Genomic DNA, 19,409 nt, shown 5'->3' with positions numbered 1-19,409 from the left:
ATGTCGTAGGTCATATTAATGGTGGAACATTTTTTTAAATTATTTATCGTGGTCTTACTGTTGCATCACAAAAATCTGGCATTTCAAAAAGGGTGTGTAATTTTTTTTAAACGTAAATAATTATTTTTGTCCAAATTCCACTCTAATTCATTTTCTTCGACATTACTCGACTACAGATTGTAACATGACGCATACTTGTTTTATTTATGCCATTTTGAAGTTTTCAAAGTGTCTCAAATGGCTTTCACATCTAAGGATGGTATTTGCAGATTTTCAGCAGATGAGGAAGATAATGAAAATCCGGTCCCCTGTCATTCTATATGACTGAGATAGTGTGGAAACACTAAACTCCTTCAGAATTAAACTGACATCGGGGAGCCATTAAGGTGCTTATTCAATCCGAGAATGCTTTTGCTATTTCTATAAATCCCTCCTCCTTTTTTTTTGGAAGAGGGAAGTGACTGTGTTCTTCAAATAGACATTAAGCGGATACGTGTGGTGTCATTAGAGAGTTGTCCTTGAAAGACTGGCTGCAGGTTATGTTGGTAATGAGGTGCTCGGGACCTGTGCTGTGGTAATTTTATATGTCTGTAAATGGACCCAGACCAAGAGACGGTGACTTTTAAATAAATGCAACATCATCTCTCAGCAACCCCTTTGCACAAAATGGTGACTTGATAAAAATGTGTAGGAAAAAAAATATCAGACACAATCCATATTTGTTGCATAACGAATGTTCAGATGTTATGGGAATATCTATTTTTTTAAACCCAAAACAAAATTGAAATAATTAGTCCGTATTTTTCTGTTTGGAGTGGTCTCTCTTCCCCACCAGGCCTGTTGGGTCTCCCAGCACAGAGTTTCGCGCTCTAAGCTAACATTTCCACATAATATTTATTGAGCCGCTGAGTACCTGCTGCACGCACCTGCTCTACTACATGAAAACAAAAGTGTCTCTCATGAATTGTCAATCACACTTCCTCTCTGCGAGATGAATGTAGTCCCTTTTTTGAACAATTAATAGAGTAATTGAATGAGCTGAGCAGGTAAAAACTATTTAGTCAACCCTGTACAGCGACACACTGCTCGCTTAGATATTTCGTCTCTGGTGGTTACAGTGTTTTGATGCATGAGGCTCTTGCCTGTAAAGTCTATTTGCATGCAAATTTTTACATTTCCCTCTACATCAAACACTTACTGTGATCCATGTACTGTATTCAACCAGACAGACAAGGCGAGAGAGAATCTTGCTCAGAGTGGATCTATTTGTTTCTTTGTGATTGTGCGACGCGTTTATTTGTGTGTGTTTGACAGGCAGGCAGAGAATGACACATGCTGGAGGAAACTGAGGAATGAGAGCAAATGGCACAGTGTGTATTTACCTTGATAGTCATTTATCCTCTTCTGTGTTTTTTTTCCAATCTTATCTGCCTCTCTAGGTCATCCAGAAAATTCCTCCATCTGTGATTTCAAGCCCCATTCCTCCGCGCCCTTGGGTCCCTGAGGTAAAAAAAAATAAAATAAAAAAGAGAATACCATCTTTCAGTCAGCTTTTTTGTTCTTTTTGAGTAACACAAACAGTCTTTAAAAAGTCAACATAAGTTGACAATCCTGGATAGCTTTGCCATGCTTGGTATTGCTAAACTCTTGCATGTAATAAATTGTTGCTAGAGTATTTTTTGCCTAATGCCCACAGTGTCTCTTCCTATTTAAATTCCTTCCATGCTCATAATGTCTTAAAATCTGTGTATTGAAAATGTTGAATTTAATATGCACATGAATGCACTCTGGGTAGACAACACATTTTGCAGACACATAACATTTTTAGGAACCAAAATATTTAAAATAAAATATGATAATTGATTGTGTATCATCATTATTAGTTATGTTCATGTTTTTCTTTTCATAATTTGGTTAGAAATATTTGAATTCACTTTGAAATTATTCATTCCTGTGCAAAATGTTGGAAAACTGTTCACTTACAGTGAATGCAATTTTGCATGAATGCACTTGGTGATGCTGGTTGGTTTCTTCTCATTTTTAGGCTTTTGTAGCGTGTTTGCTTTAGTTTGTATGCGCACACTAGTCAAGCGCACACTCAGATGACAATGCTCGCACACTCAAAGCCAGTTCATAAGAGACTACCGGTAGAATTTGGGAATGGAAAGGGCAGAGTGGCTTACACACAATCCTGAGCTCTACCCCAATAAAGTCACGTGGGATCATATTGGGTGCGCTGCACACGCCATGAGTTGCCAACCTTTTAGCTCCTCATCTTCCAAAAAAGTAACTAGTAACAAGTTCAACAACCTTATCTGGTGTTAGTCGATACGTTTGGAGACTCCCTGCCAGCTGCAGTGGAAGCTGGAGGTATTCATCCCTGCGAACACAATCGTGCTTGTGCAAAGCTGCCGCTGGCTTATTGTCCTTGTGATTCTCACTTGACGAGTCAGCATTTCAGCACCAAGCCGCCAAATTACACTTGTCAATTTAGTATGTGGATCTATGTATATATGTGGCATGTGTTGGGGACACGTCCTCAAACTCCAACAACCCCCTTACCACATCCACAACTTGATTGAACAATCATGGAGTTGCTGTTTGGCAAACTCATACACAAGCACCCATACTGCATGTTTCAGGCAATGAAGTACCAACATGGCTTTTACATAACAGCCTCATACCAAAATAAATTAATAGGATTGCTTAAAATCAAACCTTCAGGATGTGCCTGATCATATCATTTGGAGGATGAAAGAAACTTTGCATTTCAATGTTGATTCTGGCTTTACAATTTGGTGTTATAGTTTTTATGTGTTGGGTTATTTACTTGATTGTGTCTAAGTGGGCCATGTGTTGTATGATTCGAAGCTGGCCTTTCTCCAGATCTACTTTACTTCAAAATGGAGATAGGACAAAAGCCATCAGGAGAGACAAGGACAAATCTTGTATAGATGAAATGTTTTAAGTGATGCCCCCCCCTTCCACACGTCACCACTGTGAGTTAGGTGCCCTCTGCTCGCGGCTGAGAAGTGGCGGGGATAAACAATGCCAAAGGAACGGATGTTAAACAAATTAAAGTGGAAAACTATGAGGATGTCTATCTCAGGCGGCCTCGTAAATCTCCGCTCCCTGGCAGTATCGACGTTCGCTGCCGATGCGGCGAAGCAAAGAGAGGCCGCGTACGGTGTGGTCTGTTCTTAGCGGTAACCATGCAAGAGGTGTGTCTTTACTTTATGCAAATCCCAGTATATGAGGAGAGGGGAGAGCCTTTGAGCAGTCTGACCACGTAGCTCCAGGGGGACAAGCTGAGTGATGGAGATGGAGAGCCAGGTCTCGGTGTCCTTGCCTGCGGAAAGTGTGTCTGACTCCGGCCAGGACTCCGTAGATGTCACCAAAATCACTGCAACTCGACTTAAGCCAAGCAGGATTGTGAGTGAGTTCGATTTTGAGATGATAACCTTAAATAACCCCACCAACTGTCCAGTATGCGATATGAAAGTAGATACAGCAGACAAAGAAATGCTAGAGTTCAGAGTCCCAGGAGAGCTAAGGACCCAGGAAATGCTGACACAGATAAAACACCAGGTGTGCGTGTATATATATACGTATATAAGTGTGTGAAAAAAAGTGAGATGAATGTGTGCAAATATAGATTCCAGCCGGCTGGTGTGTGATCACATAAGCATTCTATAAAGGGCTAACTCAAGCCGAGCTGACGTCAACAAAATAACTGCAGGGGTCCAATTGCTGCTTCACCTCACATCATCTGTGTTGCACTTCAACACGCTAAAAAAGCCACCTGACATCAACTGGGAATTGCAGCATTTAGATGCTCCACTTTCTGTGTGCAAATAGTTAATCAGACCATATAGTATAGTACAAACTCTAACTTGCTTCAAAAGCTTTCAGAACGTTTCTGTTTCCAACCGCACCGCCAGCACACTTGAAAATATAAATAAATAAAAATAAATAAATATATAATATAATATAATATAATATAATATAATATAATATAATATAATATAATATAATATAATATAATATAATATAATGTGTAGGGTGAGGGGTGTTGTTGCAGTCTCCAACTGCCCACTTCACTTTACATCCTGTGCAAGTGGAGATCTACGTAAACATGTTTGGCGCATGCTGCTTTTCTCCACGGATTTCAGTGCCTAAATGTGCCTATCTATGAAAATACCAAAAAGAAAGAAAACTCCACCCATGCACACAATTGGAATGCACTTTAGGCTCGACTTGTGCTGGGCACAAAATATATTGATAGTTCCCTTTCCGTCTTTAGAACGAACATATCCTTACAAGATAAGCTAATATCACACGAGCCAAAAAAAAAAAAAAAAAGGAAATTAGCCATCAATCTTTTTCACCAACCAAAACTTGTTTGCTGCCATTTTCACTTTCTCGCAAACTCATTTATTGAAGCTGACCAGCCAATTAGACCTCTGCTGCCAAATAAACAGGTCCAATCGGCTGGAAAAGCACACCACTCAGACCACTAATCGATGAGCACTGGCCGACCCCTGGCTTGCCTGTGTTTCACTCAAATTGACCTGGCTGCAAAAAATGTGGTTCTTACCTGTCACATTTACACAAAATGAACCTATTTCCCTTTCCTATCGTTTGTGTCCTTATGCCAATGTTTTGCCCATTTTAACAGTTGGTTCACGTCAGTCACACATGCTCAGAGCTGCATATAGTTACAGACAGACTCCCATATCACAGTAAGGTCTATTTCTGGGTCCCAGGATGTTGCTCTCCGCAATGGAGGGCAGGTGACATCGATCCAGATTGACCTCTCATGTGGAGGGGAAAATTAATGAGACAGACGAAGGTGCAGAGGCCCGAGAGAGACAGAAAGGGCATAGGCAGAAATGCATAAACAACCTTCTGGATGATTACTCCACGACTGGGCGCGATCCCTCCTTACCCCATTCCACCTCCTTCTCAGGTGGAAGAGAGAAACCGGACACTTCTAAGGAGTTCACTATTTTTAGGGCTGATGTCCAAAAGTTAAAAATAAAGAGAACGGTGTACAGTGAGCAGTTTGCGTCATTACCACGTATCAGGCACACGTATCAGTTTGAGCTTTGAAGGAGCCAAACCAGGGGTACACGGGGATCCGTTTGTACGTGAAGTGGTGCCAGATTTAGTGTAGCCTGCTCGGGCAGCGCTCCACTCTGCTAATTATTTCCCTGTTCTCAGCAAGGAGCGCCTCTTTCTCGCAGACAAGGGAAGCTCGGCAGTAAGTGCTTAGTCAGCCGACTTTGTGTTTGAGATACTGTTGGGTCTCTGGTGGACTGTCAGGTAGGCGGAGCAGCCTGGTACTTTGGGGAGAGGGCATCATCACCCATCAGTGAAGGGGCGAGGAGTAAAATGCTGCAGTTGGGGACAGTTTTTGTCAGCACAGCCCTGATTTAGTTGCTTCCTATCGGGGTTCCAAAGAACTCATAGCACTTAAAAAAGAAGCGATTGAAAATGCTTTAATCAATAAAAATATTAGCTACTTGAAATATGAGTGGCCCAGAAATATAAATGTTTGGCTTTTTTGGCCTCAATTTGCAAGTGAAAATTTGAAGCACTGTATAAATGGCAGATCCTTTCAAATCAACGATGTGTTTACGGTGTGGTCACGGAACAGGTTAGAAAATTATCGCAAGGAACCACTGTAAAGGAATGACGAACCAAAGCAATGCAGAAACTGAAGACAGTTCAACAAAGTCACACATACTAGGAAATAAATTAGCAAAATATCAAATAATCTAATAAAAGATTTGACTAGAGAAATCTACGTTGAACTGAGAGGCCTCTCAACCAGTCTTCTAAATTCATTCATATAAATGTCTCAACCATATTCCGTCCAAACACTTCTTTCAGCATGACCTGTTCTTCCTCCCTAACAATTGTCTTACTTATTTCTTCCATCTCAAAATCAAGTTCACTTCTGCCCTGTGCTCACCACATTGCACCTGCTTGCCTATGCTCCCTCTCCCATTACACACGTCCCCCCACCACCATCACATACACACACACCTTCTCCACTTCCATTCTCCCCCTCGTTAGCTTGATGAATGGCTTCACTGCAGGGAAAGTGCTGATTTTCATCCCTCTGTCTGATTTCTGCTGGCTGTTATTAATTTCAAACACTCAGAGAAAAGCAAGCGAGTCGATAAATAAGGAAATGAACACACTTCATCCTGCCATGCCATAACATTCGCAGTCAGTCACCCTCTGCAGATGCTAAGCCTGCATTTCGAGAGTTCAGATCCACGCCTGAATCACTACAGTCTTCAATATTTTTATTTCTAAAAAACCAACACCAAAAAAAGTATTTTGCAGCTGCATAATCGCTCAGATTTTTTGGGAGAAAAAAAAAATATATAAATTTAACCACCCACAAAATTTGACTGAAACAAAATGAAGAATAGAAGCACTTCAGATGGGTATGTTTTAAATTTATATATGCAACGATGTTGAAAATGAGGGGGGGGGGGGGGGGGGTAACATGGCAAGAGCAGCCAAATAATGATGCAAAAATAAATGTTCAACTCCATTTTCACCCAGGCAATTATAAGTGATTAGTCATACAGTGACAAACAAACAATAACACCGTCAGAGACAGTGCATTATCTTTCTTCCAGATGGAAAGAATGTTGCGTTTTGTGTTGGTAGTTAATTAAAATCTTGAAGCGAATTTCAATAAGCCGAATTGGCCCAGGTACTAAAACCTCAAATATTAGAAAAGGGAAAATATAAACAGGTCTGTTGCGCTTTCAGTTAATATACAGAGACTTGAACAGATATTAAAACATATCATTGTGGTTTATTATTCCCTGGGCAAGATGAAACAATCATAATAATAAACAGATAATTCTTTCGAAGAAGGGAACACAACATAAATATTAGATGAGAAAAGGCTGACAAGGAAGACAGAACGGACAGAATAGAAAATGGGAAGAGCGGAGGAAAGGAAGGAGGCGTGGAAAAAGGGGGGAGAAGTGTGGAAAGAAAAGAAAAGAAACAGTGAGGAGAGAAAAGTGGAGGAGATTGACGGGAATGAGAAAACGAAAAAAGGGAGTCGAGGCGAGCTTGTAGTGCAGCGGAGCCTGCGAGTCTGCTGCGAGGCTGTGCGAGTGTCAACTGAACAATTGTATTTACAAGGCCGAGTTGCTCTTTTTGTTAACTTTTAAGCCTGGCGCTGAGTCGGAGGAGTGCGGGGAGTAAATATTTGCATCGCTCAATTTCTCTCATACTTCTGGTTAACCAGCCAGTCAATGTTCACGTTGTGGTTTTATCAGTACAGTCTGGACAGTGTCAGCCTGAAGAGAAAATGTCTACTGAGGAGGCGGACAAGTTGGGAGGGTGTATGATGGTCACGCTGGAGATGATATTGCATGCACGAAAATGGACAGACTTGCTTTGTACTTTTCATTTGAATGTCATAAAAAAATTGGAAAAAAAAAAGTGGAAGCAAATATTTACACAACACAACCTCCATAAAAGATAACCAGGGAATTAACAAATAACTTGTTCTCTACGCTATCATAATGTGCCAATTACTAATGCTTGACAATTCCTTGAGTGATCAAGATATCAAACACTAATGCAATTCCAAGTTTTGATGAACACAGTAGAGGCATACAAACTCTTATTCTGTTTCCACGTCTCTTGATAGTAACCTTAATAGTCCTCCTTCCCAGTGGCACGCTGCAGTTACAAACACTCACCTTCGATGGCTGTAATGAGATGTCTGTGCAGTTTGTGTATGCGTGTGTGTATGTGTGTGTGTGACTCTGTTTGCCTGCTTGAGAAAGATGTTAGCGATCCTCATGGCCCTGTTTATCTCCACCCTTGTGTCGGAGTAGAGGGAGGTCAGAGGCAGGGCTGCCTGGATCCTCCTCCGTTCCCACAGCTGCTGTCTCACAAGCACAGTGGCCACAAGAGGATGAAAAGACTATGGATTTTTTTTTCACCCCTTCTTCTCCCTACACTCACCAGGAGGAAAGATTACACATAAGATGAAAGCAAAGCAGCTTTAAGCCCAACATTAGATGTAACCGACCTGAGCAAGTGTGCACACACACACATACAATATGTGTAATTATAGTCATGTTTATTTTGACAATAAACTGGCAGTGGCAATAAACAAATTAAATTGTTCACTTGCAAAACTGCTGTGTGTTGCGGAGAAAGCGAAGTCCTTTGCCACCATACTACATAACAGTAGTGTGTCAATAATTTCCTCATAAGTCAAAGCAGAAAATTGGCCAAATGATGACTTTTGAAAACTTCATAAATTGGGTCACTTGCATTTCAAGGAACAAACGTCAATCAGAAAAGTTATGCAACCACTTTTTTTTCTATCAATACAAAATTTCAGCCTTTTGAGAATATGAACCAGAATATCAGAATAGTTTTTTCAAAGAATGATGATCATGTTACACTGCATCAATTGTGAGGTTTGCTAATTCATACTTCATCCTGGTGCCCAGAGAGTGAGGGCAACTTTCCAGTAAACAGAAGGCCTATGCCATGACACGAGAAGGACACGGTATCTTTGCCATAGACAACCCTTTCACATACGGAGTGGTCAAGGTTACACACACACACGCATGCACGCACGCCCACACATTTTTAATTGGCAGAAAATACATATACTATTGAACTATTACCATACTATAATACTATTGCCAGTCAGAAAGTATATCTTGAAAAACATCCAATCTGTCAAATCCTTTCCCAAATGTTTCAAGTCGTACCAATCACAAGGCCTCTCTGAGATGACACACCTTGGCAGCATCTCGAACTCGCACCGCGTGTGCTGTAAATAGCCAGAGTGCGCAGAGCATCTCTGCTGTGTTTGGACCTATTTTAGAGCTGACACAGGAAACACGGCCATCCTGACAGTCACCCTGCCAACCGGTACTGCACACAGCAGCCCCGGAACCTTCTGTCACGCGCGCATACATACGTACGCGCATTCACACAAATGGCTGCTATTTTTCACCTATCATGCCATTTATTAACTTTCCAGCACATCATCCGTATAGCAAACTTCCAGGGATCATTTATTTTGCTGCATCTTCTCTCGTCTCACAGTTCGACTTTGTTATTCCACAAACATTCTTTGGAAAGACAAGCACCCCGCAGTGCCTCTTGGTGTCCACTACTCATCCACATATCTCTGCATCAAAAAAATCATGCATGCCCAGGGTGATTTTATATCCGTGACAGCTAAAAAGAAGCGTACTATTTGTGTCGAAAGCATCTGCCTAGTAAGCAAAAGGTAAGCAAAGGTTCACTTGAGCAGAGAGCTCAATTACTCACAACACTGATTTTTGCTTTTCGCTGCTCGGGACAGCTGGAGGGCTCGTGCTGATTGGACAGTTAATTTGGATCTAATTGAATTATTGTTTCTTTACTGGTCGGTATTTTTGGTGTGAGTCGATAATTCATTAACCTGCGAAACATTTTGGTGAAATTAAGTGAGGCTGCACGAGGAGGCTCATATAAGCATAAAGACATAAACATGGCTTCAAACACTTCCTCAGCAGCCTCTCATATTTGAGCTGGAAGATAAATGTTGCAGGCTTCTTCTGCTTCCCTGTGTAATTATGTGCGTGGTGATGTGCTTTTACAGGCTGCCTAACAGTCGGAAATGATCTCCTGGAAATGAACTCCAATTAATTGTGACACTTTGCAGGCACATGAGTATGTGCAGAAAAACTATAATGACGCTTAACGGGAAATTGGCTCCGGCTGAAATATTTCATAAACTCTATTTTGAGTTCGAACTACTGTACCTTATATGATTCTGACAGCTTGTTCCGAGAAACCAGTACCTCGCCAAAAAAATTAAAAAATAAATGTAATGCACGCAGGGAGACAGATGGCAGGAATGTCACACTGACCAGGTACAGTGATGAGCATTTTTGTACAGGTTACATTGTGACTGAGGAGCTTCAACTGTTAGTCGTCATCATAAACCAGAAATGTTATTTTTTTTGTAAAAGCAAAGTCAATAAAAAGAAACAAAGAGACCTTTAGGTCTTTTAAGGTCAGTGACATGCCACGGCTGATACCTTTTGTTGCACATATTCTGATGAGTTGGCATTTTTTGCAGAATAGCACCTTTTGTTTTGCGAGGACAGGGTATTATGGCTGAATCTATGAAGGCCAAATCTATTGTCCAGACACAATCCGTTCATGAATTACACTTTTCCAAAAGAAGTGATCTCCTTAAATGGATATTTGTGACAAAGTTTAAGACACAAGTGGTGCTTTTGCAAGCTGGCAAATTGTTGCCTATTAATTTATTATTCTTTAAAAAAAATGTGAATGCTAAATATTTGTCTACTTATTTATATGGAAAGAACCTTGGACTTATTACTTCAATACTTCACTGTTGGAGCCATTGGTGCTTCTTCCATAAATAAATGAGCCAGTCTTCAATTGGATTGGATACCTCAAAAGTATAAAGTGCTTTTCAAGTGAAACCCCATTTTCCTTTTAAAGGCCCAGTCTCCATTTTAACCCCTTTAAATACAACTTTTCCTCAATTTCAATTGAATATTTGCTTTCCTTCAACAATCACAAAGCTTTTCAGGGCTTTATTTAAACAGATAATCAACTACTAGAGGCCCAAAGCACCACCCCAAACCAACACCTCATCTTGCCTCCCAGCCTTTGCTTCCATCTTTCAAAAACAACAAAAAGAGAGAAAAGAGGAAACCCCTCCAGAAATTAACACTATTTTTTGCAGATAGTGCAGAATAGAATTAGCCTGCAGTCCTTCATTTCCAACTACTAAAATACTTGCCTCCAGTGAAACAACTCCGGTGGAGGAGGTGCAGCCCCTGCACGCTCGACCTAATCTGCATGAATTCTTCCGTGCTTCATCCTTATATTTGGGTACGTCGCTAGCAAACAGCGTGAAGGACTGTGAATGGCAAAGGAATCTATTTCACATACAGATGCACAAGGCTTGGCGTACAGAAATAGGCAGAACAAGGAACTGATGTATTTTCAATTTCACCCTGCTTTTTACTTCCAGTTTACCACATTTGTGCACTGTCTAATTCTATTTCTTTGACTGCTTCATATATGTATATATGTGTGCGTGTGCGTGTGTGCGTGTGTGTGTGTGTGTATATATATATATATATATATATATATATATATATATATATATATATATATATATATATATATAACCTAAAAAATAAAATCAACATGTCAAATGTGAATTTCCAAAGCTATTGGGTTTGATAAAATGTTTCAACTAAGTGCGTGTGCTTGAGGGAGTGTGCGCAGTTGAGTGTTGCACTGAGAAAAATGTTATTACATAAATGGACTATACAAGACAAAGACGTTGATATTATCATAATTAAAAGTGAACAGCACCATATGGCGAGGGAGAAGAAGCGCTCATAAACAATCAAACTGAAAGCCTCTCAGTGAACACAAGTACATGAAACCCTCATTTTTCAACGTGGACAAGTGTGAGGCTTTGATAATATGCCTTGAATAAGCGCAACACAGGTGTCATTGCTGGGCGGCCACTTGTTTGGAGAGCAAAATCACTCGCGCCCATGGGCGGGTGTGTTCGTATTAAAAGATGAGGCGAGATGCTTTACTGCTGCTCTCTGAGCTTGATGGTCACAACCCAAATGTGCTCTGCTATCAGCTCCATTAAAATAGCAGCTTGGTGGAATTATAATTGCGATGGTATGCTGTTAAGCAATGTTAGGGATTATTATTCAATGCGCCATCTCTGCGTTACCTCAAAAAGCCTCTCAGCTCTCATGGATGATACTCTTGCATGCATTCAAGTTTGAATCTTCAGTCCAAAAGCTGTCAACTCCATTTCTTATTCCAATGTCCCGACACACTGACGGGATTGATTAAGATCTAATTGTACTTTATGCTCAGCTATCAACTTTGAAAAGGACAGAGGAGAGTCTCCAGGGGGACCAAGAGTGAAACATTTATCCTCTGGAACATTGCTTTAAAAGAGATGATTGAGATATTTCCAAAGCCCCCCTCTCCCCAAATACCTTTGCGCCCATTTTATGCATCATTTACATTTCACTGCATAGTACGCTTTGGATAATTGAAATCAGGCCCACGGCTGTACGGCTCGATAAACCTCCTTTCTCTCATCCCGTATATGTATATACCCGGTACGTATCTTGAACCGGCTATGGTGCTGCGGGTCCAGAAATAGTCGAGTCACGTGGTCGCTCAGTGGGATCTGTTCCCCTGGCAGGAAGCTGTTATATGGTTACAGTTATTTCTGTTGTATGTCTGAGGATAGTTTTTACTGCACTCCTAAGGATCAATATATGTCATAAAAAGACTGTGTCACCCATTGCCCTCTTTATGCAGGACAGCAAGGGTGTGTGTAGGTATGCGTGCATACATTTGTGACTGCTTGCATGCATGAGTAAGTGCACACTTGAGCATCCTGGGAGAGCAGGGACCTTTATGTAAGTACTGCATATACAGGTGTGTTAACATTTGTAGGGGGGGGGGGTATAGGTGGTGATTTGAGACATGTGATTTGAGACATGTTAAAACATTTAGGCCTCATAAAAAAGCACTGTCGCATTGTCATTTTTGTGCCTGGAAAAATCCAGTTTACCGTTTTTGGCAGACGTTGACTTATATATTAAGATACAATTATATTCCTGTTTATTTGGATAGGGCAAACATTAATTGATTGCACAGTCTTCTGGTTGAAGCAATTGACTTTGAAAGGCTCAGTTGCTTCAAGTCTACAATTACACTGATATCAATCAATGTCATATTGATCAAGATATCTAAGAATGCATCATTTGATGAATCAATTTAGCATTTCATAGCACATGTGCAGAGTATCTTTGCTATATGTGCCACCAAAGTTGCAGTCAAGGCCTGGGGACTCCCAGATGAGGTCCTGTAACAGCAAAGGCAACGGAAGCGGGCTTCCAGCTAATTGGTTCCTGTGTTAGCAACATGGGGATGGTGTCAGAGTCAGCACTTTCCCTCTCCTTTTCCCTCTCAGTCTTGCCACCTCCTCTGCCAACCGCAGATGTTTTAGGTCTGACACCCCTTAATGGCGCACAACCCGAGCTCAGATGGTTCACGTCTTGAGAAAGAAACTGTGTTAGATCGAACACAATTCGTTCTGGGAAGTTGGTGCAGGTTTTGAAATGTTTTACCGTGGTTCAAAGTTGTCCGAATTATATGACCTCAATGGCTTTAAACTTTGGAGGTTACGCTTTACTTTTTTTTTCTATATTACCACTATCACAGGGTATCTTTTTTCTTCTGTACAGTTCAACACTGGTACTGCAGATGAAGGTCACCATGTAAGCGTGGTTAAATTGACCCTCCGCCTTCAAATACACACCTCTACCACCTGATGACCACAATGACAGTGAAGGTCCACCGTTGCTGGTAATCACAGGTTGTTCAGATAATATGCGTGCAGCTGACTCTTCTATACTCCACTCTTCCTGTTAGTTTATGTCTTTTCCAACAGTGGAATAGAAGAATGTGAAGCGTATCCCACTGTGATGAGAGTGGACCCGAAGTGAGCAGACTTTTCCTGCTCCGATCACAAAGCAGACGTCTGTCAGACCGCAGGCTGCTGTTGCGTGTTTATCATGGCAGGATGTCCTTTCACAAACAGCCTCAAATTTATGAGGCTTGAGCTCCCCCATAAACTTTATCAACACTCTCTTGGCTTTGACAGAAGACACATGGCTGGGCTGTATTTTCTTGACAGTTTAGGATGCCGGGGTGATTTGTGAACAATCTGAATGAACATTTGAGTCAGCGCAGTTGATTGTGGTCAAGGATCAGTGCTGCATCACTACTTAACTTTGCCTTATGTGTTGTTTAAGGAGCCTTGAAGGAAAGGTCAGAGTGGCCATGGCTATATTTCTGCATAAAGGGTTGTCTTTTTGAAATGGAGTAAGGTGACTTTGAGGCAGCAAGCAAACTCTTGTTTGTTGATCATGTTTCAGTGTTGTGGGCAAGCAGGTGGAAATGCTTCTTAGGTGGTATCTGTAACTTGCTCTTTTCTCCTTCTGCTTAGTGCAGACACGCAGACCCATATCGGATCATTCACTAAGTTACTTGAAGTAAGGGACCTTCATTCTAAATTATACGATTAGATTACGTGATAATTTTCCATCGTCAACTCCTTTTACACTTACCGTGAAATTAAACTTGTTAAAAAGTGAAGTTCTCAACGTCCAGCTATAGAGTAAGTCACATTACACAAATTGCATTATACATCACATCTGTCATTTAAGACTGGTTTATTGTTTATATGTTTTACTATTGCCGGGGTTTAACCTTGTATGACCATTAATAATCTAAACTTTACTTGAAAAAGGTTTGACAAGTCAGAGGTCGACCACCATCTTGTAACAGATTGTGTTGGCCTGATTACTTGAGTGTTGTTAAAGAGGATCAAGCTCCTGAACTGTATCAAACCCTACAAAAGATTGTGACCTCCAATGTGTTTGCACATGTGTCTGCTTCCAATCCTTAACAAGACCTGCGCTCACACTCCAACCTGACGACTCCACCGCTGACCTCCTCTATGAGGATGACAGCTCAGGCTTGGCCCCCTGGCTGCCCCACTACATTAAACATTGATGGAGCTTAAAGCGGAGGCTGGAGCCTGTCTCCCACTGTGGTCTGGCTATCGCCCGCAGTAGCCAAGGCTCTACTCTGGTTGCAAGTGAGCTCTCTTTTTTTCCTTAACTGAATTCCCTTGTTGACCTGATTGTGCCTTGTCCTACTGTAACAGTTATTTACACATGGCCATAAGAGGCTGCCTGCAGCTGCATGTGTTTTCAGTCTTCATTGAAATACATCGAATCTACAAAAAATGGGAGCGATAAGAGTCTTTTGCTCTTGCTGCCTGTGGGCCGTTTCACAGCAGTTAGACATGGCTTCCTGGAAATGACTATGTGTTCAATTCCTGTATTTGCATCACTGTCGATGTGAGGTGCATTTATGTTCTGCATTACGACTCTCACCACACGGCTCGGCTGTATGAAAGGAAGTGGTAGGAGACACCGATACTTTCCTTCCTTTATCGCTGTGTAAGTGTGTGCGTGTATGTTCCAGTATTGCTACATAACACGACAATAAAAACCATGATCTGCCTTATGGTTAAAAATCTTACAACACTAAAACGTGCAAGAATGTGTGAGTCACAATGTTGAGCAGTTAAGAGATGTTTTCTAGGAAGATTATTTTATTTCAGATTTTTTGGTTTCAAAAATCCAAATTGTTTCCAATCACAAAACTATTTGTAACATTTACTGTACTGCAGTTTTATATATACCTAACCACCTCAAAGTTAGGATATAAGATTTTCAACAAATTTGTGCAGTGATCCTCAAAGGTTCAGAGATATTTTTGGGGTTGTTTTTGTTTTTGCTCAACATTACTTGTTATCGAGTTGAGGCTTAGCAGCATACTAGGCTGGATGTACAGCGTCCTGTTACGGTTGTACATGTCAGAGCAATGTTTGTGTATTTATAGAAGGAAACATAAGCTGTGTGTGAATCAAGGGTCATATATTATTATTTGTGTGTGCGTGTAAATATGAAATACTAGAGTTCCACTATGTATATGCTTGTTTATTTATGTGCAGTGGTTCAAACTTGTGCTCAGAAATGGAGCAGAATTAAGATACAGTGCATCCCTTACGTACAAGGCCTTACACAGTTGGAGAAAAACCCCACTCACTTCTGGAACTCTAGTCAAAAAATTGAATGAAATATAATTAACTATAATATGAATAAAAAATTAGGTGACCCCCGATGCACAGCTGCAAATCTACAAGTGATTTGATGAAGCACGATGGAAGTGGAGTGATTGTTGTTGATGATTGAAACAATGTAATTGCTGCATACATTAAATTGAAATTAAAATACCCTTTAGTTATGCGTGATGTATCTAGGAGGGGATAGAGTGGATCTCTGGAGGTCAATGACTTGAAGGGACAAAACACAGCTGAATTGTCTGTTTATTCAGTTCTTTTATTATTGATGTAGAATTATTGTGCCTGGCACACAGCACAGAGGCGCATGTTCCTATTCTGTCTTTACACGGCCACTATACTGTAATACGTTTCCGTTTTAATTCAGGTCATTTTCCCTTATTCTCCACTGATATTATCAAAAGACAAGAGCCATTGTCTATTTTTACATAACCATTTGGTCAAATTCCAAATTGCACTACTTTAGGCCCATTTTAATATGGGGTAATTTTGCAGTAAAATGTCTTCGCTAAATTGATTCTTTTTTTTCAACCTGGAAGAGGCCAATTGATAAAATTATCTATATTGGCAAATGAAGCTTAAGGATTTGTATTAATTTGAAGAGCTCAGAGCATTTTTTTTCTTCCCCTCAGGGTAGCAAAATCACTTGAGAATAATCCTTTGTGAGAAAATCACAGCTCCAAGCAACAGCAAACGGCGATGAATAAATAAGTCTGTTTAAATAAATGATCAGCGATTGTTTGGCTCTAAGTGGCGTTGCTGTAGCGCAGCGTCCTGATTTAGTCGAAGCCCTCAGCCATCCCTCAGCAAAGCCGTGGTCTTAGCGGAAGAGAAACAGCTAAAAAGCCTCATTCTTCTCCATACCTTCAATATTCATTGAGAGCACTAATTGCACCTCACAGACGGAAAGAAAAGGAGGAGAGGTGGGAGATATCTACTGGCTAATAGTCTGTTGGGGAGGAAATAAAGGAGAGCAAGAAAAAAGCAGACATTTGGGGAAAAATATCCTCAGGAGGTTCCTTCTGTCTTTTCACCTGAGCATTTCTTAGCTCTCATGTTAATGCTCATTAGCCAGTCTGTGTGATATTCCACCTTCATGTATCCATGATATGGATACATATTCAAGGCTCTTTTTTACCTCCCCTGCCTTGTTTTTCTTAAACTTAAAAGTTAGTTGAAAATAGATTTAGGAATTTCCGCTCAAGGTGCGCCCATTGGATGGTGTGGTGCTTCTCTTTGTGTTTATAAACTACAAGCACAGCAGTTTTCCAGCTGTTCTGCGCACCTCTTACTTTTCCCCCCTTTAATCTTTGCAGGGTTGATACAGTAAGTTTTCCTAATCACTGGATCTATGACTTTTGATTTAATTGGAATGAATGAGCAGATTTAAATGGGTGGGGAGGAAAAGACAATTAAATTGAAATCAAAATGAGGCATAGTAATGTCAACATTGTTTTATAGTTTTTTCAGGGTAAATGTGGTGGCTTTGTCCACTAGGGGCACTGTTGTATCCCTTCTTCAGTGAGCCCTCTCTGTCCGCATGGAGCGGTGGAGAGGGCACCTGAAAAATTGCTGATATGCAGATTTCACAAAAAATCCAGCCATTGCCAAACGAAGCAAAAAAACATGTTTGTTTGCATTACTACAACGAATGTCTAGGGTCAGCTAAACAATGTGTGAATGTGTGCGTGCGTGCGTGCGTGTGTGTGTGTGCGTGCGTGTGTGTGCATGCGTGTGTGTGCAAATAGAATTTGCAGAATTTTTTTTTTAGGTCTTAGTGTTGATATTTCTGAATTAGCTGCTAATTAGTAGTGTGTGTGTGACAATTATAAGATTTACGCTACAGTGTGTAATTTTACTTTTACCTTACGCGCTCTTCTTTCGCATAACATTTTAAGCCTATATTTTGCAGATTTATGTTGTAGGATCATTAGATCAATTTTCTTTGTTTGTATTGATCACAAAAGCTGCTGCAACATGGATTTTTCTCCCCTTTTATGTACTCTTTCAAAGAAGACCTGCTGTTCTTTGTGGTTTGTCCAACACTTGTCTTTTATTTACGTCCATATATAAAACTGTGTCATGCAAAGAGACTAATTCAATAACAGTATTAGCCAACATAGTTGTGTGTGGTATTTTAGTTTGTGTAAAAAGGCAGGTGTAAGGGAGACAAGTACGGACATCTTTTGGGGCCAGTGTGAACAATGTAAATGCAGGTTAAGATTGAGAAGTCATTGATTAATTGGGCCTGATGTACGTGCTCACATCACTTCTAGAGGTACGATATGGTGTACTGGCCACCATGATGCCCTCACCTCTCTAAAGTTAAGTTTGAGATCTCCATACATGATGATAGGTGCAAGTCTTTGATCAACCCCCCCCACCAAAAGACTTTCTTTGTTTTCTGCCCACTATTGTGACATTTTATTGTTCTGTTTACTCACATTCTTTCCGGTTCATACATTCATTCCCATACGTAGCGAAAACTTACAGTAAATCACTTGCCAAAATAAGGAGGTAGGGCATTACCCTTTTGTGTTATCTTAACGCACAGCCGCATGAGACAAGCATCAAACCCTCTACATCCTCACTTCACACGAGAAGCCTCAAAAGGAGAGTGGGGGAAAAGCCCCCGGTGGCATGGTCAGCGGAGTAAGCGTGTCCTGCATCATGGGCCTGGCAGCTTTATGTGCCCTAAGGGACCATTACGATATGGCCTTCCAGGCCCTCGGCTGCTCCCAGAGTTGGGGTTAGAAAAGCATGTGGGACAGTGACAGGATGCCTGTTTGTTCGGACCTCATTCTTATCTAAGATGTTGCCTTCCCATGCAACAAAAAGTAGGTTATCCAACTACTAAAGAAATAATGAAATTGAACTTTTGTAATGAATAATAGGACATGGCAAAATATCCTTGTGCAAAAACAAAAAAAAAAGGAACTTAAATGTAAACAACTAAATAGAAGTAGTAAACTGAGTCCATATGAAGACCGGATTACTTCCTGCTGTGCACGTACCTGTGGCATGTCACTGACAGATGGATGGGTCAATCAGTGTTTGTTTTAGCTGTGAGGTTGTTGCAGAAGAAAACTCCGGATTCACTGTATCAGTGTTTGGACAGATACTGTTTGGCCTAAAAGATACAAATGCTTTTTCCAAGTCAAAAGGACATGGATATTCCCTGTGGTGAATGCAAAGAAAAGGTCAAATACATTTTCTAGGAATCAGAATATGATGTGAAATCATCTGTACTAAGAGACATTGTATCGCCTCATATGAAGGAGTTAGTGAGACCAGGTGTAGAAGACTGAGACAAGGTGAACAGCACAGACAGGTTTAGACACAATGGGAACAATCGCAAACCTGTTATTATTTTTTTTTACTGAGAAGGCGCTGAAAAATATCAGGGACCTGGAGTTCATTATTTGTGACGGTGGCACCGTTAAACTCATGCATCAAGACACTCATGAACATACACACTCAAGTAAAGACAGCATTTGACAAAACTGCCTATTCAACAATGAGACTTATAATTTACTACATATCACTAACTTTCATTTTTTCGAATTATTCTTGAGATTTATGAGCTTGTGCTATAGGAGAA

At 40.7% G+C, this 19,409-nt stretch overlaps 1 protein-coding gene and 1 long non-coding RNA gene across 2 annotated transcripts in view; one reads left to right on the top strand and one right to left on the bottom strand.

Annotated features, from left to right (window-relative positions):
- Nucleotides 1-19,409, top strand: part of mafa (MAF bZIP transcription factor a) — a 52,889-nt gene that overhangs the window by 6,206 nt on the left and 27,274 nt on the right. The window contains exon 2 of the mRNA XM_088371730.1: nt 1,440-1,505. Coding sequence (XP_088227856.1) covers nt 1,440-1,467 — 28 coding nt within the window. The 3' untranslated portion in view covers nt 1,468-1,505. The remainder of the gene's footprint in view (nt 1-1,439; nt 1,506-19,409) is intronic.
- The window catches only part of LOC148400680 (uncharacterized), a 99,553-nt gene continuing 90,980 nt past the window's right edge, over nt 10,837-19,409 (bottom strand). Inside the window, exon 3 of the long non-coding RNA XR_015857664.1 lies at nt 10,837-10,957. This is a non-coding gene — a long non-coding RNA (uncharacterized LOC148400680). The remainder of the gene's footprint in view (nt 10,958-19,409) is intronic.

Source organism: Syngnathus floridae, chromosome 3 (genome assembly GCF_059516105.1).
Source record: "Syngnathus floridae isolate MCC-2025c chromosome 3, RoL_Sflo_1.0, whole genome shotgun sequence".
NCBI classification, from domain to species: domain Eukaryota; kingdom Metazoa; phylum Chordata; class Actinopteri; order Syngnathiformes; family Syngnathidae; genus Syngnathus; species Syngnathus floridae.
Note: the sequence above shows the minus strand (reverse complement) of the source record. Positions and strands in the feature narration are given on the sequence as shown.